General features: G+C 33.3%; 1 protein-coding gene and 1 long non-coding RNA gene across 3 annotated transcripts in view; one reads left to right on the forward strand and one right to left on the reverse strand.

The window, feature by feature from the left end:
• Nucleotides 1-7,426: 7,426 nt before the first annotated feature.
• Nucleotides 7,427-8,139, reverse strand: LOC139431792 (uncharacterized). The gene is made up of 2 exons (XR_011641849.1): nucleotides 8,058-8,139; nucleotides 7,427-7,977 (listed from the first exon to the last, which is right to left on the reverse strand). It is a non-coding gene; the product is annotated as an uncharacterized lncRNA (long non-coding RNA).
• A 631-nt stretch (nucleotides 8,140-8,770) lies between these two features.
• Nucleotides 8,771-27,340, forward strand: part of LOC111416196 (twin of eyeless) — a 46,093-nt gene continuing 27,523 nt past the window's right edge. The window contains exons 1-4 of one of the 2 annotated variants that reach the window (XM_023048158.2): nucleotides 8,771-9,137; nucleotides 17,659-17,802; nucleotides 24,312-24,540; nucleotides 24,582-24,777. In XM_023048158.2, coding sequence (XP_022903926.1) covers nucleotides 17,790-17,802; nucleotides 24,312-24,540; nucleotides 24,582-24,777 — 438 coding nt within the window. In that variant the 5' untranslated portion in view covers nucleotides 8,771-9,137; nucleotides 17,659-17,789. The remainder of the gene's footprint in view (nucleotides 9,138-17,658; nucleotides 17,803-24,311; nucleotides 24,541-24,581; nucleotides 24,778-27,340) is intronic. The other variant, XM_023048162.2, reaches the window with a different exon arrangement.

The raw sequence follows: 27,340 nt of genomic DNA on the forward strand, positions 1-27,340 counted from the left end.
AACAGCTTATTATATAAAGACATATTGGAGTCACTCCCTATCAGTCAATACATGCTTCTATATCTTATTCGAGTTCTTATCTTTTCTTGTGCTTTCTAGCCTTACTTTGCTTCAAGCGCTATACCCAGGTATTTCGCAGTCTTTGAATATGGAGCTATAGTATTATTGGTATTTACTGATACCTGTTGTATAGATTCGATTTCATTTAGTCTGTTATTGGAATATTAGTTCAGCAATTTATTCTTTTAACTGAATCTGTTCCAACTGCTTATATAGCTGTGTCACCTGCAAAAGTTGTTTTCTATTGTGGGGTATATCGCTTACCTAATATACTTCCCTGGAGTACCCCAGCTTTAAAGGGCTTTAGTTTCGAGTAAGCTTCTTCTTGCTTTATTCTGAAATATCTGTCAGAAATACAGATTTTTAGTATTTCAGAAAATTGTTTCGGTAGGTTTATAATTTAAACCATACCTTATCAAATGTTTTGCTACATCTAAAACTATTGCAGCACACACAATTTTTTCTTGTAAAGTTCTTTCAAGTACGTATGTTATTCTGTGTACCTAGTGAATTGCAGAGTGTAAGATGTTAATTCATGCTGAAGTTTTCTTGGTTAGGGTTTCATTATGACGTCAGCCATTTTCCAGAATTTGGGAATATATCTTAATCTGAAGGCAGCAATGATTACTTTAAGTATAGCTTCATAAGTACTAAGACTTTCGTGGCTAGTGTTTATTACACTAAAACTAGATCTAACACTACCACTATCACTAGAACCAACATTAGACCTAGAACTAGAAACTTTCGGGTTTAGCTTTTCTAGTTCAGATGGTCTAGAAGTTCGTAGACGACCTGATCGCTCAACACACCATAATTTACTTTATCATGGAAGTTTTTATCACAGCTTTATCACAAGTTTCAATCCATCACCATCCACGACACAAGAGGTCAGTGATCCAAGCGAGCAGAAAGGATATGCGACGGCAAGAATTTGAATAAAGAAAATGTATTCTAGAAGAACGGCTACACTCTGAAGAGTATTCCGCGAGCTACAATACGATGCAAGCAGAAGCAAGACAGGGTAGGTATTGTACCAGCCGGATTTATCTTCCGTTCTTATATTTCAGATGGAACGGAATGGATTGTAAGGCGTTTAAAGAAGAATGATATCGTTTATCTTCCGATAGCTAAAGATAAACTAACTGCATTAAAGGGAGCGAGAATCTGGCCAGAGCCGAATAATTACTACTTAAATTACTACAAAATGATGACAAGAGAGGCCATAGAGATCCATCAGTATAGGAACAACATGAATAGAGAAGAGGTCTGGGAACTTAGCCGCGCATGGAAAATGATAATTAACTCGACGAAGTCTTCTCCCCCCAGACTTGACTAATACAACTTGATAACTAGTAATTAGTGTTAATTAAAAAGACGGCTAAACCCGAAAGTTTCTTGGTTTAGAGTTAATTCCAGTTTCAGTTCAAAGTATAGCTTTTCTAGAAAGGCTTTTCAAATACCTCCCCAGTTATTAAATCTAAACTAGGAGGTTTTTTCAAGCAAATATTTTCTTTTATGAAATTCATTCTGGTTCTCCTTCCTTGTCTTCATTTTGATTTAAAGGTTTTTAATTGGAGGATTCTGTATTATAGGTCTTTTAAGTCTTTTAGTAGCTTACGTAAAGTAGTAATCAGTATGATTACCATCAATTTAAATATAATCGATATTTAAAATTAACAGAACCTCAGAACCTCCTCAAAACTTTAGCATTTATGCTTATTTGTTTGCCTTAGTTTAACCACAATAATTCACCCAACTTACAAGGTTCTAGTCCTAATAACAACTCAACTTTCTCCAGTGATATGTTTTTTTAGTTTTTTAATTAGATTTATATTATTAATTAATTAGAGTTAAATTAAATAAAGATATAGTTTTAGAAATTCATTATAAATTAAACTTATTATTTGTTTTATGTTCATATAAACAAGTTTTCTCTTTTTACATTTGACGGCCGTGTGTCTTGCGTCTACTTGTTCCACGTTTTATTATTAAGTTTTTCGGGTTTTAATGGTTCATTACTCAATTTTGATTGTTTTTGAATTTAAACACTTTTTGATCAAGTGCAGAAGAAATGGACTCATTCCTACTCATATAGGTAACAACACGAAGAATTGCGACAATTTGCTGGATACCAACACGTTCAACTTCATTAGGAAGATAGAACACATTAGAGCAGGTGGGCGACAAGTACTCTTAATTTACAAATTAAAATCACCATTGCTAGAGCTAGTTTACCTCATAATGTTTTCTGTAATTTCAAAGATTCATTAAAAGTTAAATTTAACGAAGTTTTCAGTGAGATAAAGGTTGTTAATTGTAGAAAATTTAATCAGTTGTTAATGAGGTCTCACAATAGTTCTAAATTTTGTGATGATAGTACAAAGTGGCTTATTAATTTAACATCGGTGGATGTTCCTGAGGAAGTTCCACTTACCTGTCAATAATACCTATTTCAATGTAAAAAGATTACTTATGTATTTAGAATATATAGTTAAAGATTTGAAAGGTGGCCAAAAAAATGTTGTTAGGGCTAAAATTACAAATATCATTAGTAATTATATGGTTGCAGGCACAAAGTGTGATGGGTTATATCTTCGATTGGTTAACATGTTCAATAAAACAAAAACTTTTCTCAGGGATAATCCTTGATTGATGATTACCAAAGCTGACAAAGGTGCCACCACTGTCATCCTTCACAAAGATGATTACTTAATTACGACCAAAGATATGTTAAGTGACACTAATGTCTACAAGGTTCTTAATACTAATTCGTTGATCTCTGTACAAAACAAAATCAATAATTTTATTAAATTACTTTATGAAAAGGAGTACATTAACATCGGTGAAAAGAGACAACTTACAACTAATAACTCAATCCTTGCTAACGCGTACTTTTTGCCTAAAATACATAAGGAGAGGACACCTTTATGGCCGATCATATCATCAATTGTTGCGGCATCATACGCGTTGTCAGGTCATATTGCTACAATTTTGGGTTCAACTTTTATCAATAGAACTAACTACAACATTACCAACACCTTTCAATTATTTTGAATTTATAACCTTCCTCGGAATCATATTTTAATATCTTTAGATGTTGTTAGCCTTTTTACTGTCATTCCGTTGGATTTGGTTGACAGAATTATTGTAGAGGGAAAATGGCATTTGATTACTGATCATTGTTCATGGGACAAAGACACCTTTTTGCTTGTCTTGAAACTTATTTTTGATACTTCAATTTTCACCTTTAATAACGTAATTTACCATCAAATAGAGGGCACACCTATGGGTTCGAAAATATCGCCGGTTCTGGCTCTGATGGTGATGGATTTCGCGTTGGATGACATTTTGGTTAATAACAACTCGGGTTTTCACATCAGTTTTATCAAAAAGTATGATGATGATTTGATCATTGGAATACATAAAGATGATATATTTGTTTAACAGTTTTCATCCGAGCATTCAGTTCACAATTGAGATCGAAAAAGACAACTGTATTTCTTTCCTAGACACGAAAATGATAAGAAACGAAAATAATAATAAATAATATCATTCAATTTGACTGGTTTGTCAAACCAATGTACTCGGGACGCTATTTGAATTATTTCTAACGTCACAATTTAAAACATAAAATTTCCACCGTTCTTGGCATGAAGCATAGAGTTTCGTATATCTGTGATAATCAGTAAATTGGTTAACAATTTTGTTTTTAACATATTCACACAATAATAGACCTAATATACCTAGAACTAGAAACTTTCGGGTTTAGCCTTTTTAGTTCAGGTGGTCTAGAAGTTCCTAGACAACCTGATCGCTCAACACACCATAATTAACTTTACCATGGAAATGGAAGTTGCAAAACAATGATCTTTTCTAGGTGTTTTGGTCACTAGGAAGACAGATGGGGCACAAGTTTCATTCCATTACTAGGAGAACGGCTACACTCTGAAGGATATTCCCGAGTTACAATACGATGCAAGCAGAAGCAAGACAGGGTAGGTATTGTACCAGCCGGATTTATCTTCCTTTCTTATATTTCAGATGGAACGGAACGGATTGTAAGGCGCTTAAAGAAGAACGATATCGTTCATCTTCCGATAGCAAAAGATAAACTAACTGCATTAAAGGTAGCGAGAATCTAGCCAGAGCCGAATAATTACTACTTAAATGACTACCAAATGTTGACAAGAGAGGCCATGGAGATCCATCGGCATAGGGACAACATGAATAGAGAAGAGGACTGGGAACTTAGCCGCGCATGGAAAATGGTAATTAACTCGACGAAGTCTTATTCTGGTTCTTCTTCCTTGTCTTCACTTTGATTTAAACGTTTTTAATTGGAGGGTTTTGTTTTATAGGTCTTTTAATTCTTTTAGTAGCTTACGTAAGATATTAATCAGTATGATTACCATAAATTTAAATACAATCGTTATTTATTTCGTACAGCTTAATACTTGCAAAAATCCGAAATTACGTTTCTTTTTGGGGCAACATAGTTTGAAAATGAAATATTTGACAATTTATTATTATTATGGCTCTGCACTATGTATTTATTTTGATTTCTATTTAATTAAATTGTTGTTTTGAAATGCATTAATCAGTATGTTTAGAAAAAGCCCATCAAGATTGTTCTAGTTTTTTTGATATGAAGTAAACATTTAGGATTAATGTAAATATAATAAAAATTATTAAAGTAAAAAAAGTAAACATTTTTATTTGAAAACCATGTACATACCATATACTTAAGATGTTAATTCATGCCGAGGTTTTCTTGGTTAGGGTCTCATTATGACGTAATGTTAGGGTATCCAGAATTTGGGAATATATCTTAATCTGAATGCAGCAATGATTACTTTAAGTATAACTTCATAAGTACGAAGGTTTTCATGGCAAGTGTTTATTACACTAAAACTAGATCTAACACTACCACTATCACTACAACCAACATTAGACCTAGAACTAGAAACTTTCGGGTTTAGGTTTTGTAGTTCAGATGGTCTAGAAGTTCCCCAATCGCTCAACACACGATAATTAACTTTACCATGGAAATGGAAGTTGCAAAACAATTACCTTTTCTGGGTGTTTTGGTCACTAGGAAAACAGATGGGGTACAAGTTTCATTCTATCACCATCTACGACACAAGAGGTCAGTGATCCAAGCGAGCAGAAAGGAAATGCGACGGCAAGAATTTGAATAAAGAAGATGTATTCTAGAAGAACGGATACACTCTGAAGAATATTCCGCGAGCTACAATACGATGCAAGCAGAAGCAAGACAGGGTAGGTATTGTACCAGCCGGATTTATCTTACTTTCTTATATTTCAGATGGAACGGAACTGATTGTAGGGCGCTTAAAGAAGAACGATATCGTTTATCTTCCGATAGCTAAAGATAAACTAACTACATTAAAGGTAGCGAGAATCTAGCCAGAGCCGAATAATTACTACTTAAATGACTACCAAATGTTGACAAGAGAGGCCATGGAGATCCATCGGCATAGGAACAACATGAATAGAGAAGACGACTGGGAAGTTAGCCGCGCATGGAAAATGGTAATTAACTCGACGAAGTCTTCTTCCCCCAGACTTTCAAGCAAATATTTTCTTTTATGAATTGGTTCATCTTATTCTGGTTCTTCTTCCTTGTCTTCACTTTAATTTAAACGTTTTTAATTGGAGGGTTTTGTTTTATAGGTCTTTTAAGTCTTTTAGTAGCTTATGTAAGATATTAATCAGTATGATTACCATAAATTTAAATACAATCGTTATTTATTTCGTACAGCTTAATACTTGCAAAAATCCGAAATTACGTTTCTTTTTGGGGCAACATAGTTTGAAAATGAAATATTTGACAATTTATTATTATTATGGCTCTGCACTATGTATTTATTTTGATTTCTATTTAATTAAATTGTTGTTTTGAAATGCATTAATCAGTATGTTTAGAAAAAGCCCATCAAGATTGTTCTAGTTTTTTTGATATGAAGTAAACATTTAGGATTAATGTAAATATAATAAAAATTATTAAAGTAAAAAAAGTAAACATTTTTATTTGAAAACCATGTACATACCATATACTTAAGATGTTAATTCATGCCGAGGTTTTCTTGGTTAGGGTCTCATTATGATGTAATGTTAGGGTATCCAGAATTTGGGAATATATCTTAATCTGAATGCAGCAATGATTACTTTAAGTATAACTTCATAAGTACGAAGGTTTTCATGGCAAGTGTTTATTACACTAAAACTAGATTTAACACTACCACTATCACTACAACCAACATTAGACCTAGAACTAGAAACTTTCGGGTTTAGGTTTTGTAGTTCAGATGGTCTAGAAGTTCCCCAATCGCTCAACACACGATAATTAACTTTACCATGGAAATGGAAGTTGCAAAACAATTACCTTTTCTGGGTGTTTTGGTCACTAGGAAAACAGATGGGGTACAAGTTTCATTCTATCACCATCTACGACACAAGAGGTCAGTGATCCAAGCGAGCAGAAAGGAAATGCGACGGCAAGAATTTGAATAAAGAAGATGTATTCTAGAAGAACGGATACACTCTGAAGAATATTCCGCGAGCTAAAATACGATGCAAGCAGAAGCAAGACAGGGTAGGTATTGTACCAGCCGGACTTATCTTACTTTCTTATATTTCAGATGGAACGGAACTGATTGTAGGGCGCTTAAAGAAGAACGATATCGTTTATCTTCCGATAGCTAAAGATAAACCAACTGCATTAAAGGTAGCGAGAATCTAGCCAGAGCCGAATAATTACTACTTAAATTACTACCAAATGTTGACAAGAGAGGCTATGGAGATCCATCGGCATAGGAACAACATGAATAGAGAAGAGGACTGGGAACTTAGCCCCGCCTGGAAAATGGTAATTAACTTGACGAAGTCTTCTCCCCCCAGACTTTCAAGCAAATATTTTATTTTATGAAATCGTTCATCTTATTCTGGTTCTTCTTCCTTGTCTTCACTTTGATTTAAACGTTTTTAATTGGAGGGTTCTGTTTTATAGGTCTTTTAAGTCTTTTAGTAGCTTATGTAAGATATTAATCAGTATGATTACCATAAATTTAAATACAATCGTTATTTATTTCGTACAGCTCAATACTTGCAAAAATCCGAAATTACGTTTCTTTTTGGGGCAAGATAGTTTGAAAATGAAATATTTGACAATTTATTGTTATTATGGCTCTGCACTATGTATTTATTTTGATTTCTATTTAATTAAATTGTTGTTTTGAAATGCATTAATCAGTATGTTTAGTAAAACCCCATCAAGATTGTTCTAGTTTTTTTCATATAAAGTAAACATTTAGGGTAAATGTAAATATAATAAAAATTATTAAAGTAAAAAAGTAAACATTTTTATTTGAACACCATGTACATACAAAATATGGGATTTCAAATTTACTTATCAAATAAATTATTCCACAAAAACTAAACGATTTAGTACCTAAACTAAAATTATTTCGCAAAAGAGTATAACAAAAAAAAGGAAAAAATCTCCACCCCTATTTGGTTTACAAATCAAATCGGTTGTTGAATAATTACAACAACAAACCCTCTAAACACACGTTAGATATAAAAAGAAAATCGCACGCATGATCCGTTTCGTTTAATAAAAATAAAATCAAAAACGACCGACGTTTCAGGGACCCCAGAGTATAAACGCAAATATTTGTATTGTAGGAATAAAAGGAAGGGACCCAATTTGTCCGACTTTGAAGTGGACGACAACCTCGGTAGCTCAAAATCGGAATCTTTCAAAAAAAAGCCGGTGGTGAAGCTTTCGGATTTTTCGTCCTCTTTTAAGTCCTTTTAAGTCTTTTTAAACTCTCTACCACACCCATGACAAACCTTTAGTAGAATTGGTAGAATTTTGGAGTAAACAGGGTGGTCCTTCAAAATGACAACAATTCAAACGGTTACAAATAACAAATCAATTATGAGAAAAGTATTTTAAAATTAGATTTACTTACGTTTGATGATTTTTGATTAAGCTTTTTAAAATAATTGTTTGAGATGTTTTAAGGTTAACTGTTCGTGGTGTTAATGGTAGAGACGTCGCGACGCCCGGAGCTACCAACCTCGAGGAGATGAAAACGCGCCGACGCCGCGGCGTCCCGTGGACAATGGCGTCAGGGGGATCCACCAATCAAGCGTCGTTAGGAGACGTCCAGTGGCGCACGGTTAATGCTTTAGGGACACGCCTCGAACTCAACGAAGAGTTCTTTGTAAAAGCTCCGAGAAGAACTATTTTAAAAAAACACCCTAAATATAGTTTTTTTTTATCTAAAGTTTTTAATACATAAAGAAATTAATTATTAAATTATTAAAAAAAATCTTATTATTTCCAAGATCATTATTACTTTGATATTAATCGAAACATCTTTGAAACAAAAAAAAGCAAAAATTTTGTTTCGATAGTCTTTTTTTAAAACAAAATTAAAAATGAAGTTTTTGTTAGCAATTTGTTTGTATCATCTAATCAAAAAGCTGTTATTATTATTTTCGCTTTCAAGATAAGAAATTTCTATCTCCCCACTTCTCCTCCCGCCAAAAAAAATTTTTTTTGAATAGGAAGGATGTAGTTGGGCGGGTGCAAACTACGGTGCCGCCCTCTATAGCCGCGGCGGATCATGACGAGGACTAAACCCACGGCTCACTGACACTATGCACAAGCCAGTCTTCGGCTCGCTTCGCATGGTAGCACAAGCGATCAACGGTGGCGGTTGTATGCGTCCAACCCCCATGTGTGAGCACGTGTGACACGCAAACCCTTATTTAAAAAATCGTTTCGAAAAATCTCAAAGAACATCGTGTTAATTAACGACGCGAAATCAACCAGAAAAGAACGGGGGAGATTATTTTTATCAAAAACGCGCGAAATACGTTAAAACAATTTTTTTTTAACTGACAATTATTTTATTTTTGTTTTCGGGGTGCTTTTTAAACTAAAAAAAAAGATTAATGTGTTAGTTTTAGTTTTAGTTTAGTTTTTTGGTGCAACTTTACCAAAATCATCCCTTATTTTACAAACGATTTTAAATTCGAAAAAGGTAAGACACAACAAGTTTTATATTTAATTTAATTAAAGAAATATATATCTTTAATTAGAAACTAAAAAGGAGACTTTAAAGCTCTTTTAATCTTTGACCTCCCTTACATACACACATACAAAAAAGTTAAAAAAAAAACCGTGGACCATTTTCAAAGTTAATGACGTACACGGGGCGCGAGTGCGAAGATCAAACGGTTTTGCGAAAAAGCTTAAAGCTCGCGGGGTCGTGGAGCCGATCGAGGGCACTTGTGTATTCGCGAAGCTTTAAGCCGTCGGCGGTGGGTGCCCACTCGTGTAACGTTAGAGGATGCAGAAGGTCGGGAATAATTGCGCGATTCCTTTGCTGCTTTGGATGGACCGAGGGGGGTGGTCTCCCTTTTTCGACGACGACGCTTTGCACACCGCTAAAGACGCGCTATAAAGGAGAAAAAAAAAGAAAAAGTTTAACAACCGTCGAGGTTCACGACTGTAACGAGTTTTTTTCGATGGTAAAAGGAAAAAGCTCCGCGGTGAGCTTTTTTCTTTCTCGTCACTGACGAAGGAAAAGAAGGTTGTTTGGTGATGAAAAGAGCATTTTATGAACATTTCGTTCTTACTGTTAATGTAAAGGAGGTTATTTTTTTTATATGATAGGGACAAGTTTTAATTTAAATGTTAATTTTTTCGAGTTAATATTTATCATTAGCTTTTAATAGGTTTATTTTATATTAAACATAATTTTGCAGACTAGCTAATCCTCTTTTTTTAAAATAACATTTTTGATTTGAATTGATTTTAATTCATTTTTTGATTAAGTTCGATTTTAAATTTGTTTATAAAAATAAAATTATTTTCGTTACGTTATATAAATGAATCATTTTAACTGAACACTTTTTATGATCAAATTTGAAAAGAACTTTTAAAAAGTAAGATTAAGCTAAACTTAGCTTAGATATAAAATTTATAATGTGTTATAAATTTATAAAAAAAACATCCTACGTTGGTTCGAATTAACCTTTAGAGGACCGGGACCACCACTTAAGTGGTGGTCTATGTTATCAGTCTTTGTATATGATAAATATATCATATGAAGTACATTTTGTATCGATTTTCTTCAGACAATATGTTACCTAAAATCCCGGCCCCCTAAAGGTTAAAAACTTAATCAAAGTACTTTGAAAAAATTTATTTTAAAGAAAATAAGATTGTTAACTTTTAAGTTGAAGTTAAAATTAAAATGTACCTTTTTAAACACTTGGGAGTTAATCTTTGCAATTAAATATTCTTGGTAATTTCGTGGACTTGGTTTCAAAATGCCTCGGGAATGTTATAATTTGAGTCAGAAAATACTAGTTTCTTCCTATTCCTCATCAGAACACCATCTGATTTTTTTTTGTTCCAACTTGCAAATTGTACCAAGATGGTATTTACCCTTTTTTTCTGTTCAATATCTCGTTAACATCTTCACCATGCTCGACGCAATTTAATGAACTTGCTCAGCACCTTTCTATGCCAAAACTTTCTGTAGATTATGAATAGCCCACATCCCTTCAAGTCTATATGAAACTTCATACAATTTTTGCCGTTCATGAAATGTTGCCTAATTGATCTGTTCAATTTTTACGGAGTCAATAGTAGCATTTTGTCTTCTTGAAATTTCGCTGAGAAAATCTTCAATCGAACTAAATTTGGTTAGCCAATCAGATATTTTTTCCGCAATGATCTTACTGCTGTTTGTTCCAAGTTCTTCTTTTTGTTAAATCTGTGCAGAATATAGTTGGTCTTACTATGTACTCAACATTTAAACTAAACAACTTAGGTACTTCTAACTTCTAAGTAACAATGAAACAATAAAAGTTATCTTTTCGTGACAGAGTAATGATCTCAACTATAGGCAACTATAACTTTATGTGGTGACGTTTGCTTTAGCTTAATGGCTGTTTTCTAAACTTCACAGTTAGCTCCAATCTATTTTGACACAAAATTTCGATCTTTGGCCTTATACTGTCCGCATATATTATAAAACAGAATAGGTTCTATCAAATTTCTGACCATCTTAATCGATTTCTGGTAAATATCCCAATGGAGCCTTATCATCTACCAAAGAACATCACAGGTTTCAAATGGATACACTTGATATTCGAGTCATTGACATAGCACAAGAGTTGAATCCCGTAGTTTGTTGAAGATTGACAGTTTGAAGTTTTTCCCAATCAGCCAATAGAGCTGTCTGTTCCACCTAAATTTGATGACCAGAATCATCACGTATGGACAATGGTGCCATTTATATCTGGAGGTCTGCTCGTTTAGCTTTATTTGATGCTGTCAAGAATTGCAATGCTCGCTGTTTGTAGACTCAATGTAAGTAGTGCTATGTCAAATGTGAACGTAACCACAGTATGTCCAGCATATAGTGAATACAGGGTATAACAAAATACGCAGCACAAGCACTTTTGCTTTGATCTCTTTTAAGTCCGAGTATCCAATTTTTTTACTTAACTTTGAAGAGTCTGTCCGAGATGTACGATGGTAACATCCCTACGTATTACTTTGGGAGCAGTGTTTGTTAGTTTGTGTAGCAAGCCTCCGTGCAAAACTTTATCAAAAGATTCTAGGACATTTAGGAGTATGGCCGAGTAGAGTTTCTTTTCTTTTAACGACAGTTCAATGGTCTTGATTACTCAATAACTCTATTGTTGAGTGCTTTTAAGTAATAGTTAGATTTAATATCGTAAAGTTGTTTTCCTGACTTTGGCAACGTGATAACCTCTGCAACATTCCAACATCCAGGAGCTCTCTTTGGATTTATTTTTCGATGGTAAAAGGAAAAAGCATCGCGGTGAGCTTTTTTTTCTCGTCACTGACGAAGGAAAAGAAGGTTGTTTGGTGATGAAAAGAGCATTTTATGAACATTTCGTTCTTACTGTTAATGTAAAGAAGGTTTTTTTTTTATATGATGGGGACAAGTTTTAATTTAAATGTTAATTTTTTCGAGTTAATATTTATCATTAGCTTTTATTAGGTTTATTTTATATTAAATATAATTTTACAGACTAGCTAAAGACTAGCTTAATCGATTTCTGGCAAATATTCTGTACTAAGCTACAAAATTTTCATTTCCAAAAAAATTATTACAACTTCAACTAACCTTATCCTTTAACATAGAATGTTTCAATTCAACTACATTCTCAACCCGTAAATATCCCTTATCAGCCTTATCATCTACCTCTCAATCTGAGTGTATTTCAATCCAACATTAAAAGGAATCCAAAACTAACTTAATCCGTCTTAATTGTATTTCAAATTGTTGAAAAGGATAAAATATCTTAAACTAACCTTCAACCATTTTTAGCAATTCAATCTGAAAATAAAAAATGTTTCAACCCAACTTCATCATCAACTCATAAATATCCCAATTGAGCCTCATTAACCAAAGAATATTACATTTAAAAGAATAAAAGCTATCTTTTTGTGACAGCGTAACGATCTCATAAACGCTCTATCAATTATTATCAACAATACATCTTAGGCAACTATAACTTCCTGTAGTGAAGTTGATGTTTGTTTTAGTTTAATGACTGTTTTCTTAATGATTTTTAAAGATTCGTATTAAATTCTTACTATTTAAAAGTTCATTTTAAAGTTTTCCAACTTCATTAAATAATTCCTAAGAAATTTTTTTCGTTTTCTAATTCACTCCAAACTTTCCAACAAATTACAACGATGTTGATAGATTCTTGATAAATTTTTAGGCAAATTATTCGATTTGTAAGAATCGACTTAGAGGACTTCCAACAAACATGTTACTATTTAGAAGGGTTTTTAAAGGTATCTTTAAATGATTCCAGATAGATTTTTGACAATTTTGTACCCAACAATTTGCCATATTTGTAACTGTTTTCTGGAATTTTTTTAACGATTCCTGATAAATTTCTTACTTCAACTAGCAAAGAAAAGCTTATGCTTTTCCATCATCTTGTAAATGATGTTAATATATCTGTGGTATATTAACCTATTAACATTTATGAACCTCCCTTAACGAAATAATCTATCGAGATACAATATACGGATGGGCAAGATAACCCTAACTGAATTTTTTATGAGACGTTTATGAATGGCTCTCTGAACATACCTACCAGACATAGAGAGCAAGGGAAACAAGAAGGATATAAATCATAGCAAGACACTTAGCGTCTACAAATATTTTTAATTAAAGTATCAATCTCAGGAAAGGAACCAGATTGATCAAAATACCAAAATGTGATTTAACACAGAATCGCGCTTACTCAAATGTCTAGCTTTTGGTAGCTAATTTTAAGAAACGGTTCGTTACCAAATCAACTCAAATGTCTAACGTGTTGTAACGAAATGTTGCAATGTTACGAATAAACTTAATTAGTTTTACTCATATAGATAAAAATAAGTATATATCACAATATTTTGTGAACGTAGATACATATGGACCAATTACAATCTATACACATAAACCTAGGGTTCCTACTTTGATATTTTCGTAATTTTGCCACGTTGCAAACATGAGAACGCCTTAGGATCCGTAATTTTTGACAGTTGGTGGAACAAGTCTTAGAAAGTGCCGTTGAGTAAATCTTAGTGGATTGTCCACAATTACCCCTATTGTACAAGATAGTCGTATAACAATATATAGCGAAGCTGTTCTAACTTGGTATAAAATGTAGCAATTGAATAATGCGAGACCTAATAAATAAAATGAATATAAGCGACATTCCTGCGCATTCAACAAAACTTATTTGCATATTGATTTTGTCAACCGATTCCATTAATTATAATATAATATGATATTATAATTTTCCCAACCTAATCAACATATTATTAATAAAAGCAGTTTCGCATTCACCATTCTTGTCTACTTTTCTTTGAACATGGACATCACGTTTCTGTTGTACTTTACAACACATAGTATTCTTTTTGAAGTTGGTAACGAATAATATGTAGCGTTGATCTAAGGTTCTATCACTATAGATACAGCTATTCCAATATCTTCATCATCAGGATCAAGTTCCATTTTTGCGCCAGTACTTTTACGTCAGTAATTTAATAAAAAGCTGGTTTCTACTACTACCACAAATAGTTACAATCCAAACTTTTTTCGTTTGGATAGAATATATTATTTGAAAACAAATCTTTCATTCTATAAGATATCCTGAAATGTATGAAATAGTTCGCAGAAATTTGATTCTTGTAATTTATTCTTGATTCTAATTAAAGATTCTAAAGATTCCAAGACATTCTAAATATTTTCAAGCGTTTCAAAATATGGTTAATTCCACAATAAAAACGAATTTTCATATTTTTATGGTTCATTATTGTTTCTCATCATCACTATATTTCGAATGAACCATTTTATATCTGGTTTCTACCAATGTTATTATTTCGGCAAGTATTTCGTTTATATTTTAACACTTCCATGGTTCCAAAAAATGGTGAGCTACGTCATTTAGTTTAGTAGATTTGGAATTCTGGCTTTCTTTATAAGATATCTTACAACACGAATAATTTTATTCATACTCAATTAATTTGTTTAGCAACTATTAAATAGAATTACAAAACGGTTTAACATACAAATGCCAACAATTTTTTTTAAATATCTTTTATATCTCTATATTTATAACTATCTTTCTTGTGTATTACTAACAGTTATCTAACAATAGATAATCATATCATTGGTATTAGACCAACCAAAATTACTATTGATAGGAATAGCTCAAAAAGTGAATTAGAAAATGTGATTTATTATGGAGCGCACAAACCTATCGAATCCGCGAATTACATTATTAATTGCGTTCGACAAATTTAGTAACAATGGTATTCAACCAAACACACTCAGAGTGCTCTGTTGCAATAAATCGAAAATACTATTGTTTCTATAGTGTAATAAATTTTTTAAATTTACTTCTCGTAAGCTGTACTTTTAATATAACCAAACACCTGTTAAATTAAACATATCTAAAAATTAAGCATTACTACATAATATGTTTATAATCTACAAATTTCCGCTATGTTATATAATTAATAGGGAATAACAAGACAAGAAGCATAGAAAGAATATTTCCAAATCATAAATAAAGTTAAGGTATCTGCCAAGAATAAAATGTCCAAGTTTACGCAAATACTGGAAGCAAGCAGAGTCTTTCTTGCCATAAGATTAATTTTGGAAATATTAGACCCTCCTACGTTTATAACTGTGCTTTGTGAACAACATTAGTACAATTGTGGTTAGTTTTGCTTTCTGTAGCGTCACAAGTATATCTGAGATATTCACATGGAAATATTATATTGTTTCATTATAGTTAGACCAAAATCTTTTCTGTTTTAATAGCAAGATCACCTGGTTTTCTTCTTTTCAGTCTACGGGCGTTGTCGTGGATGTGATGTCTAGCTCTATGAATTTCAGCAAACCGTATAATTTCAGTTGGAATCCGGAGATCTTTATGTATATGGGTATTTCGAACATACCAGGGAGCATTAACTGTGTTTCACAGCATTTTATTCTAGAATATTTGAATACACTTGATATTCGAGTCATTGACATAGCACAAAAGTTGAATCCCGTAATTTGTTGAAGATTGACAGTTTGGAGTTTTTCCCAATCAGCCAATAGAGCTGTCTGTTTCACCTAAATTTGATGACCGGATGGACAATGGTGCCATTTATATCTGAAGGTCTACTCGTTTAACTTTATTTGGTGCTGCCAAGAATTGCAATGCTCGCAATGTCCAGCATGTAGCAGATACAGGGTAGAGCAATATACGCTGCCTCAATTTTTTGCTTAACTCTGAAGAGTCTGTCCAAGATGTACGATGGTAACATCCCTACGTATTAATTTGGGAGCAATGTTTGTTAGTTTGTGTAGCAAGCCTCCGTGCAAAACTTTATCAAAAGCTTCTAAGACATTTCGGAGTATAGCCGAGCAGACATTCTTTTCTTTTAAGACCAGTCCAATGGTCTTGATTACTCAATGACTCTATTCTTGAGTGCTTTTAAGTAGTAGTTAGATTTAATATCGTGAAGTTGTTTTCCTGACTTTGGCAACGTGATAACCTCTGCAACTTTCCAACATCCAAGAGCTCTTTTTGGATTTAGGTTAGATCTTATCTGATCTGCTACTTCTTTTGGAATAACTGATATAAAGTTATCTGTTCTTTGGTTTTCAATGTTGGTCACTTCTTGATTGTTTTGTCCTAGGTTGAGAATACAAAGCCAGATGTTCAGCAAACATCATTACTTATTGCTTATTGCCTCTGGCATATGATCCAGTGTTGTTTGTAATGGGGGGAACAGAGATTACAGGGATCTTAATCTTCTTGGTTATCTTCTATAGTGAATAATCGGTCTCTTTATATGTTGATAGTTCCTCTAGATATGAGGTCATGGATTCCGCTCTACGATTTTAAAATTCCAAGACCAGAAATAATTTTTTTTAATCCTCTTTGGCTGTTGTTGATTTGTTAAAACTGTAACCTTAGAATCTATCTAAATCCTGAAAACTAATGCGAAGTATTTTCTTAAATACAAATATTAATGTAAACGAGGAAGAATGTTATCACAATACATCACAGAACAGACAGGATTTGGGGTTGACATACAAAGTGCTAAAACAGTTTTATCTGCATGTCAGAGCAATTTTCTTCTTGACAAAATCCTATATTCCTTAAAAAAGTTTCTAGCATACCATATATATTACTAAAAAAACATTCTGGCGAAGATATAATTCATTTTTAATTTTTGTCTTCTGCCTCTTCAATGCCAAATTACATTTTTGTCTTCGATAAAAGTATGCAAATAGTTTATGCCCTGCCCAACATTGTCTAAAATAATGTTGATGCAATAATGGTGCATTATGACATGTGTAAGAAGCAAAAGATATATTACCACAAACACTTTGAAATTTATTTTTATGAATCTTTTCTTCAAAGTAGCGCAAATAGTGATTAAATTTTAAGATACTTACCTATCTCTTTCTAATATCAATACTTGTAGTCACTTTTTAATTTCTATCGAATATTAACGCATCTTTCATACCCTCATTAAGGAATTTCTTTTAGATCTTGATGGTGTTTTCTTTGCAAGATAAAATAAGGATTCAAATAAAAATAAGATACAATAAGAAATCAATTAAGGCACAATTATATCTGAAGTAACTTTTAAAGCATTCAAGAATAAATAAACCGAATTTAAAAAACGATAAAATAAGTCTTTAACCCATCCAATAATTAATGATTAAATATATTTACTTAGTCATTTTATTAGGAACCTTCTTTTCAACCTCAACTTTCTATCTCCTATTGTTTCAAGAAGGGGTCTCGAGCAAATGAAGACAAATTTAAAACGTCCACCGGTATCCCATTGTCTTTGATTGCTTCTCGATGATGTCCGGATTGAGAATGACTTCGCGCAACGTGAACCTTTCAAATTCCCGACTGAAATCTATTTGTTTTCAAAAGCTACCAACAAATTTATTTCATCAACATAAAAGAAATATAATTTATTTTTTTTTACAGATTAATCGTAGAAATTCAGGCTGGGAGCTACTTCCGGTCCAATCCCGTCTACAGGCGGGTTTTCACCCGTCTTATCAGCCGCGAAAACGTTGTCCCTAAGGGACTCCACGTGTGCCGAGGCTTTCTGGAAGATGCCACATAAAGGTAGGATTTGTTGAAATTATATTGTTATCAAAAGATTTTCTTTTAAAATTATTAAACCGCAATCACACCACGATTTCATTTTAAGTTAACCCACCAATCGTTTTCATTTCATTTCATTTCAATTCACTTCATTACAAATTGCGTCGTTGGCACGTGCCAGTTATAAAAAGGCTCAAAAAGAGATCCGGTTAATTGGGGTTGAGTATGGTTTTGATTATAATCTTGATTAAAGACTTGAAGTGGGAGATATAATTTTTTTTGCTTTGAAGATTTTTTTAATGAAATTTTTTATAAAGTAATTTAAATAATAGATTAATAAAAAATTTTCGGTAATTTTCATTTATAATGTTTGAAAGTGTCGACTTTCACGTTTCGCTTCCTCCTCAATTCTCCATGTAATGTTAAGGCTAATGCAATTTGAGCCGGCCGCCACCTAGCGACCATTCCAGGCGTGAGCTCCCTGGTGCCGGTGTCGAATTGAACGGGGACCTCCTCTGTGTAAAGGTCTACCTCCTCTCTCGTTAAGTGGAGATGAAGGACGATGGATTATCTCGAGAACGGGTCATCTTTTAGTGTTCTGAAATTGCAAAATATTCATCACCAAAAATGTTTCGTTAATTTAATGTTTATTTTTGTTTTAAATGTTAAGTTAATCCATATTCGGTGTACTTTGGAAAATTTTAAGTGAGAGGTTTTCTGGTCCATCCGAAGGCCGTAGCGGAGAGCTCTTCCGCTCTGAGAAGCGTAAAATGGAACACAGATTAAATCCTGGGGTACGCACACGTTCACGCCCCTCCCGCCGCGTTCGCCTCGTCGAGGGTTGGAAAAACTCTCGGAAAATGCTTAATGGAAAAGTCGCTCTTGTAAAAATCTAACCCCGACGACCTCGTCGTCAGCATTGCATCTCCACTCTGGCGCGTTAATATATTCACAGGGTTTTAAAAATCTTTCTATTTTTCGCAAAGTGCATTATAGAATAAAATGTTGAAGAGTTTTATAAGTAAACAATTTTTGCCTTTTTTCTCCTCTTTAACAGGGTGGGTTAAGTTAAGTTCTGCATCTCTTTCTGGTTAAAATTTATTCAATTAAAAAAAATATTGTTATCTTTCTTGGTCTTGTACAACAAATCCAAGTACAAGAGGTTCAATGATATATTTACATTGGGCTTAGAGTTATTGTGAGTTTAGAACAACTGATTGTGAGAAGAATCGTTGTTTAAAGCATATTTTGGAAATTACTATGACTTTCTATTCTTCATTCTTGGAGATACATTTGAACAAATTGAAAGCAATTCAGACCCAATAAGATAACCAAAACTATATAATCAAGTACTTTGTTCGATATAGATCGAATCCATAATCTTTTAATTCAAATTGAGAACCATTTATTAATAATTATTGCAATTATACATACACGGAGTGCAATGCGGAAAAGACCTCAATAAAAAAATCACGAATTAGTGCAGTGATTAATCATCTTTATAAGCTATTACTGGGGTCACTTACCTGCGATTGGTCCATATAAGGTAAAGAAACTTGAATAGGTGGGGCCTTCGTTCGGGTTTGAAATGTAAATAATAGATGGAAATGAATTGGGAGTGCTATTTATAATTTTTGTTGCTTTCTGGAGCTTATTTAATATATTGACATTATTGTTTGTCTTTATATTTCTATAATGTCTGGGGAAACTCGGCTAAAACAAATCTTAATAAGGTTCAGGTTTTACAAAACAAAATACTACGCATAGCAGTAGACTCCGAGTGGTATATCTCTAATGATCAACTACACAACGAATTAAAAATTGATAGTATCACAGCCTTTATATCTAAAATGACTTCCCGGTTTCACGAACGCATACAATACACAGAAGTACTACAGCCATACAACCACAGCAAAAAGAACATCCACTGTCGTCTTAAAAGGAAACTACCACAAGACATCTACTTGATTTAAAATACGTTAAATGTTACCATCCAATTTGACTTATGTTTATTATTTTGTAAGTGACGAGGTCCTTTTAGTTATGTAATGTGATATTTATTTAGTATAAGAAAAAGCCTTGTATAGTAATGCTAATTTACTGGTCTGGCAATAAAAGTACTTAAAAAAAAAATATTTCTATAATGATAGCTTCAAGAACAATGTATGCGAACAACATAACTGAACATGAAAAAAACTGGAATGAATAACGAGGAATTGAAGAAATTAAAACACGGAAATGCACCCGAGATAAGATATAAAATCAACAGAAATGATAATTTGTGTCATAGATCAAATGTTATGGATTACAAAATAGTCTTCGACGTGTAAGAGACATACTACATCAAGAAACGTGTCTGACAGTGTCTCTAACAGTACAAAGAGGAATATGAAATAGCCATTCTTCGTACGAGGTCAGAATGCCCTTTCAGTCTAGTATCGACCAGTCGCAAGGTAGGCGAGAGAAATTCAGTAAGAACATGTACCACCTAAAGATTAGCAATATGAGGGACTACGCATAAATTTGCAAACTGATGTGGAAAGAAATTTTTGAGATCAGAAATTCAAAACTGGATGTGACTAACTCATTGACATTCATTGACTATGACAATGCAAGAGGGATTCTGTAATTTTTGATCTTGTTCCATGTAACTTAATTTTATTCCTAAAGGTAAAGGCATCATGATACACAGTTAATGCAACTTAATGAATACTTAATACACTATGTTGATTTATTTTAAATGTCATTACATGTTCATTTCTTGCCCGCATTTAATGATATTCTTGTAAGATATTGTTATGATAACTCATCTATATGTGGACATACAAAATAGTCCAGAAAAGATAGGAGTATACAATACCACATATTTATAATTAAAGAGAGATTTTGAAAATTTGTTTGATAGTGTGGCAAGAAGATATAGATATTCCAAAATATAAGAAACATAATAGGAAAAAGAGATGAAAAATAAAGTATTAAATATCTAAAAATTACTAAAATCACTGAAATGTGAATGAATCTGCATGAAATAATTAAGAAATCTAAAATTAGAGCAAACAAATTGTTTGTTGGAAATACAAACATGTAACGCGATGAAATTTTAAAACGCCTATTTGTAGTTTAACAAGATTTAGCATGAAAACAACAATTATGATACAAGCTAAGCAAAAAGAGATGAAGAATAAAACAAGAATAAAAGTTATTAGAACTCGCTTCACATAAGGCGTAAGCTTGTACAAACACTAACCTTTGATGTTAATGTGTAAGAAGTGAAACAAGTGTATGATACAAAGACAATAACTTTAATTAAACAATTCTGTTTAATTTGGCTGCTATTTGCGTGTTGAGGTCATACCGTTTCATATCTAAGAGTCAGGTCAATAAATTTTTTTGTTGCGCTGTACTGCTTCAATTTCTGCATCCTCTTTATGTTTCTAGTATAAAAACACATAAAATTGAGAAAAAATTGATGTAGAATGCATGTAAAGACTGTATCATGGTCTTTACTAATAAACACCAACTTATAATGTGTTATTGCATGCCATTACATTAGCACAACAAAGCACCGATAGCCTATTAAATTCTTATTACCTCTCCATATTAAGCTTAATATATCTCAACAGCTGTTGTATCTACACTGCCGGCTTCTCTTCTAACTTATATTACTCACTTATGTTATGTAATCCATAGAATTGTTCATATGCATTTTACAAGTTGTTAGCACTTATCTATATTTTATAGAATGCTGGCTACAACTTCGGCAAATCTTTCTCTGTTCTGTACCTCTGTTAATAGTGATTGTGAATTTAGGCCTAATCCTCAACGTTCCTTAGCCATGAACACAATTTGCTGTCCAGATCTCTTCTACTTTTATCTTTGCCTTCCATTAAGTGTTAGTGCCATTTTCACGGAGTACTCCAGAGTGCTAAAAGATTTGCGTTTAATTTTGCACGTGACAAGGCAGCGTGCTCTCTTCGAAAAGTCAAATACAGCTCAATATTATCGGCGTACATGTGTACTGACGAGTGACTAACACATTTGGGCAGTTGAGAGGTGAACAGAGTAAATAGTAGCGGAGCTAACGAAGATTCCTGAGGCACACCAGCTTCCACGGGTAAAAAAACTCCTCATCCAATCTCACCACCTGAACTCGGCCAGATAGGAAGCTGTTGATAAGAGACACTGCCGAATCAGATATACCAACGTAATGCAAGAGGGATAACAGCATTTGGTGGTTGACTTTGTTAAAAGCCTTGATGTAATCTAGGAGCACAACCACTTCACTCTGACCATTATCACGAGCCTTGAAGAGATCATCAGTGACGTATAATATGGCCATGGCAGAACTATAACTGGGTCGAAAACCAGAAATGTAACCCAAGTAGCTTGTCTTTCATCTCCAATTGTCGCATCGAGCGGACTCTTAGTTCCTACTTTTACAAATCTGTAATAATATTTCGGTTTGTTAATAATATCCAGCATCCTAGGTGTCTGAATTTGTCAAACTGTTGTATTATTTTGTTGTAGACATGGACACAACCATTGTTCTTGTTTTTTTACTATGTATAACCTAAAGCCAAAACCATCACTCTCTCTTGTAACCGTGGTAATCAGGTTTCGTAGCCCTTCTTGGCTGTTAGTCACTAATACCGTCCGCATATTTTATATTATTCACAAGTCTTCCTTTAACTTTGGAATGTCTTTTAGTAGTACAAGTTGAAAAGAATTGGTGAGAGTGTCTCTTGGGTATGCTGTTTGCTCCCTGTACAAATTTTTGATAATGTTAATGTCTGATGGGTCTACTCCCCATTCGTAAAGCATGTTTGAGAGCTGCGTGTGCTGTACTTGGTGAAAAGCTTTTTCATACCCTATAAAACATAACTACAGGTAGATCTTGTGATTAATCTCAACATTTTTAAGCACTACATTTAGCCTAAATAGTACCTCTCTAGTACAAGAATAGAAACCAAATTGTTAACTCCCACATATTGATCATATTTTGTATAAGATTCTTAAGGCTATTTTTAAAGCATGCTATTGCAAAAAAGGCTCAGCTAAGTGTCATTTTCCATACACTGTTTGACATCTGATATTCTTAGGAGGATTCGCCCAGCAATCAGTTTTCTTCTAAAATATTTAGTTTCGGATGAGAATTCTTTAAAGTTAAGGTTTAATGGCTCACTGAATACGATAAAAACAGAATAATAAGCATATGGAATAGGAAATGATGTTGATGGTCATAAACCTGTTTTCGTTACATTTATTTTTTATGTCAAAAGTTAACAAACATTTAAATTTCACCAAAAAACAATACTCTAAAATTTGTTTGAATAATATTTAAGACTAATATATGTGCATTGTAAAATTTAGCAACTCTACCATTCATTTTGGAAAACCACTTATCCATTATGCGATGGTGCGTTAGCGACATTAATAACGGAAATAAAGCTTGTGTCAATTGAAATTTTTTTACATTAAAGTATAATAAACAATGTAACATAAGTAATGAAGATTTGTGATTGTTGTTTTCAACTAATTCAGGTTATATAATTAACCAAGAGGTATGAATGGAGATAGATTTATTTACTATGCTATGTCTTGTCGACGACACACAAGAAAAAGTTTATTTGCAATCTATACTTTCATCATAGTGCGCACAAAAATAAAGACATCATTCAACAGAGATTATTGCTGCCAAATGTAGTAAACAAAGAATATGCCTAACTAAACTATATAATAATATATATGAGCGAAACAAAGTAGCGATTTTCCAGGTGAAAATGAAATTCTCAATAACAGTTCTTGTACTCAGAAGATTAAGGATTTTATACACTTCCACAAATTACAGAGCAAATTGCTAAAGTATTATTCCATATACATCACAATAAGATTTTGGAAACTTTTCTACTAATTTAGAAATAATAAATTTTGGTTAAAGTGGTTTTGATTAAAAGAAAGTTTTTTGTTGGCTATTAATAAAAAAAAATAATTACATCCATTAAATCTGTTCTCAACAAAAAAAGAAAATAAATAAAAAGAAATCTGCTCTTTCGACTTCCCCTATAATGGCTTTAGGTTAGGATTTTAGGGTGCCCGCCTAAGAATAACCCCTCAACGGTGAGGATCCGGCGCTATTAAAGGGCAATAAATTTGTAACAGATTTGGAGTACCTTCCATAACAAAACTTAGCACTAAGTATACGAGGCCCGTTAGTACTTGAATGGCTTTGCCGAAGTGGGTTTATACGCTCCCGGGGCCCGCGAGAGAGGATATGTTAGGCAGATAAAAGGGTTTTGAGTGTGTTATAATCCGATGGAACGAACGTGAATGGGGGCCTTACCGGCTTCGTTCTGCCTCTATTTCTCTTGTTAATGTTGTTACGTTGATGCTATTTACGGTTCCACATGTCGGTTTTAGTGAGGGTTAATTTTTTGTTTCAACAAAAATCACAACTTTTTTTTTGACGTGAATGATTTTCCAACAATTTTTTTTTATTAGTTTTCTTTAATTTATTTTCTGTTTATTTCTAGAAGAAGACCTTATGCATCACGCAACGATGGGCCAAAATACAATTTTTGGATGTTCTGCTGCAGGTCATAGTGGTATTAACCAGCTCGGCGGCGTTTATGTAAACGGGAGACCGTTGCCAGATTCGACGCGACAGAAGATCGTAGAATTGGCACATTCGGGAGCGCGACCGTGTGATATCTCGAGAATCCTCCAGGTGTCCAACGGTTGCGTCTCGAAGATCTTGGGCAGGTGAGATAAGATTTTATTGGCAAATTTATGCGAAATTGAAGACGCTTTTTCGATAGGTACTATGAAACCGGCTCGATCAAACCTAGAGCAATCGGAGGTTCAAAACCTCGAGTGGCCACACAACCGGTCGTCCAGAAAATTGCCGAATTTAAACGGGAATGTCCTTCGATTTTCGCCTGGGAGATTCGTGATAGATTATTATCAGAAGGAGTGTGCAATAATGACAATATTCCAAGTGTAAGTTTTTTTTTTTAATTTTCTGCCCATTTATTTTTTTACAAAGAATGCCCATAAATTTTGATACAAAAAAAGCAATTACTGCTACCCAGTTTCGGAAAGATTGAAAGAATGCGCGAAATAGGGTAGGGGAGTTTGGGGTCGGAGTGAAAAGTAGATAGATGGAGATGGAGAAAAGCGACTCTACCGGGATCCCCACGAGCTCCTCTCGTTTTCCTTTAATAAATCCCGAAATAAGAGATATAATGCGCTTGCGTGCACGCTCCATCGATTCTGCGGTACGCAATGCGTAAAAGCCGCCCCTTTCGTAAGTCTCCAGGAGGCGGCAAGTTCTGTTAGATTAAAAAGAGGAGGTCGGACCTTTTAGTAACGACGGAAAATGGCGGTCCGAACCGTCTCGTTTTTGTTTCACATTGGATAAATGTTCTCATTAGGTTTTATGATTACGATTATGTTCGAATGGGGTGGGTTTGGAAAAACCCTTCAAAACGCTTTGTATCTTCAGCATCTAGTTTCTAGAGATGATAAAATATTCATGAAAGAATTTTTTGTGTTGGACAAAAAACTTTTAGGTAGTTATTTGAAGATAATATTTGCTGAATTTGTGGTATTTCTAAAATTTAACATTATTAGATGATGGTCCTATTCGTTTTTATGGCTATCATTACGTTTAAATGAGAAAAAATAATCAGCTTTTAACTTTTGTTGTTCACAAAAGAGATAATATAAATAATAAGTAGAAGACTTTTTCGATTGAATTTGACTAATTAGAATGTCTCAATTGGTAATTTTTTACTAATAAATCTTTCACAGTTTAGCTACGATTGGTGATACAATTTTAAGTTAAAAGTATTCTCAACGCAACATTTTTAGGAATTCAAAAATGTACTCAACATTATAATTTAGTTAATATAAGAAGTAGTTAAAGAAATAAATGATTGAATTATTAGAGTCTAAAGCAAATGTTGCTGTTATTATGTCTTTTGCACTTATTGTATCTGGGAGATGCTGAATGCATGAGATGCTACACAAATGTTATACGAAGAAATCTTTATGTTTAGAGATCTTTTTAGTTATTGATAAGATTGTTTGTGATTGGGACGACGATGCGATATTATTTACCAACCATGTTATTTGCCATCCAGTGATAGCTCTTTGATGCACAAAGTGTATTACGGTTGCAGGAGAGGAAATATCTTGACACTCGAACATAAGCCGCTGTGCATAGAAACAGTTATCAGACATTTCTATCATTTTGCAAAAAGGATAAGACACGTGATATACGACAGCCAGTTATGGATTTTATGATCAAAATGAATTTCGTTTGTTCATAGATCTTCAACTATATATTCTCGACCATAGTGGTACAGAAAGCAAAAATCAAAGCTATATTTGTTGGATCTGAAGTTCGAAATTAATGGACAGTGAGAACTTCACAAAATGTTCTTCAAAAAATTCAAGATATTGTTTGCAGCTTTCTCGTAAAGCACAAATATCCGGATGTCACAGACATGAACGGCTTTTTATTCAAAATTTTTCTGAAGATTGGAGATTTAATGCCTCTCAAGATTCATTTCTTAAATTCCTATCCCGATTTGTATCCTGATAACTGATGCTATGATCAAGGAAACAATTTCAAGTATTATAACTCTTTTTATCTGCAGCTTTAAATTTTATAAGGTGGAAAACATACACAGAAGAAAACCTTAATTAATCTGCTATCATGCTTTTGACATCAAGTGTAAATTTAGAAAACTAACAGCTTGTTTGCAATCATCTTGTATAAGATTTAAAAAAATTGTTTGTCAAAATTATTTGGTACAATTTCAAAAATTACAGACGTCATAGAGAGAGCACTCAAAGAAAGACAAGTTTCCTTTGCAGTATTCCTCGATAAGCTGACAAAACCTGAAGAGTCTGTTCCTAAAACAGACTCTTTAGGTTTAAACAAGAAGGTCCATATACAAACTTAAAGATAGTGCAAGCAGAATTACCCCAAGAAAGCTTCCTTGGACCTCTTCTTTATGTCTTGTATACCAGCGATATACCAAATTTATCTGGTGTAGATTTGAACACTGGCGATGATCACAGATGATACAGCATTATTCGCAGTGGGATCAGACGTGATAGCTTGCAGCTAAGTATTTCAGACCGCCAGCGATGGTATATGGAAGTGGACCAAAAAATGGAACATAAGAATGAGTCAAAATCACTTGATATTAAGATAATGTAGAAGGTTCATGTTAAAATGAAACAAGAAGAAGACCAAAAAAGCATTCTAACCTATCATTGTATAAGAAAACTATTTTATAAAATCAGATCTTAAGACCCGATACAGACAGTTAAAAGTAAATGCGTACCATGGTAAATACCTCATAGTATATAAGGAATAATAATATACCCAGAGACCTAAATACCCCAACTATCAAGTAAGAAATCAAAAGCTGTGCTCAACGAAAAACGACTTCACCTAGATGAGAATGTTATTTAATTGAATCTACACCTACATTCATTCTCGATCATTACATTGCATGACTTTCTTTTACGATTAATATCATCAAAA

Source organism: Onthophagus taurus, chromosome 11 (genome assembly GCF_036711975.1).
Source record: "Onthophagus taurus isolate NC chromosome 11, IU_Otau_3.0, whole genome shotgun sequence".
Lineage (NCBI taxonomy): Eukaryota > Metazoa > Arthropoda > Insecta > Coleoptera > Scarabaeidae > Onthophagus > Onthophagus taurus.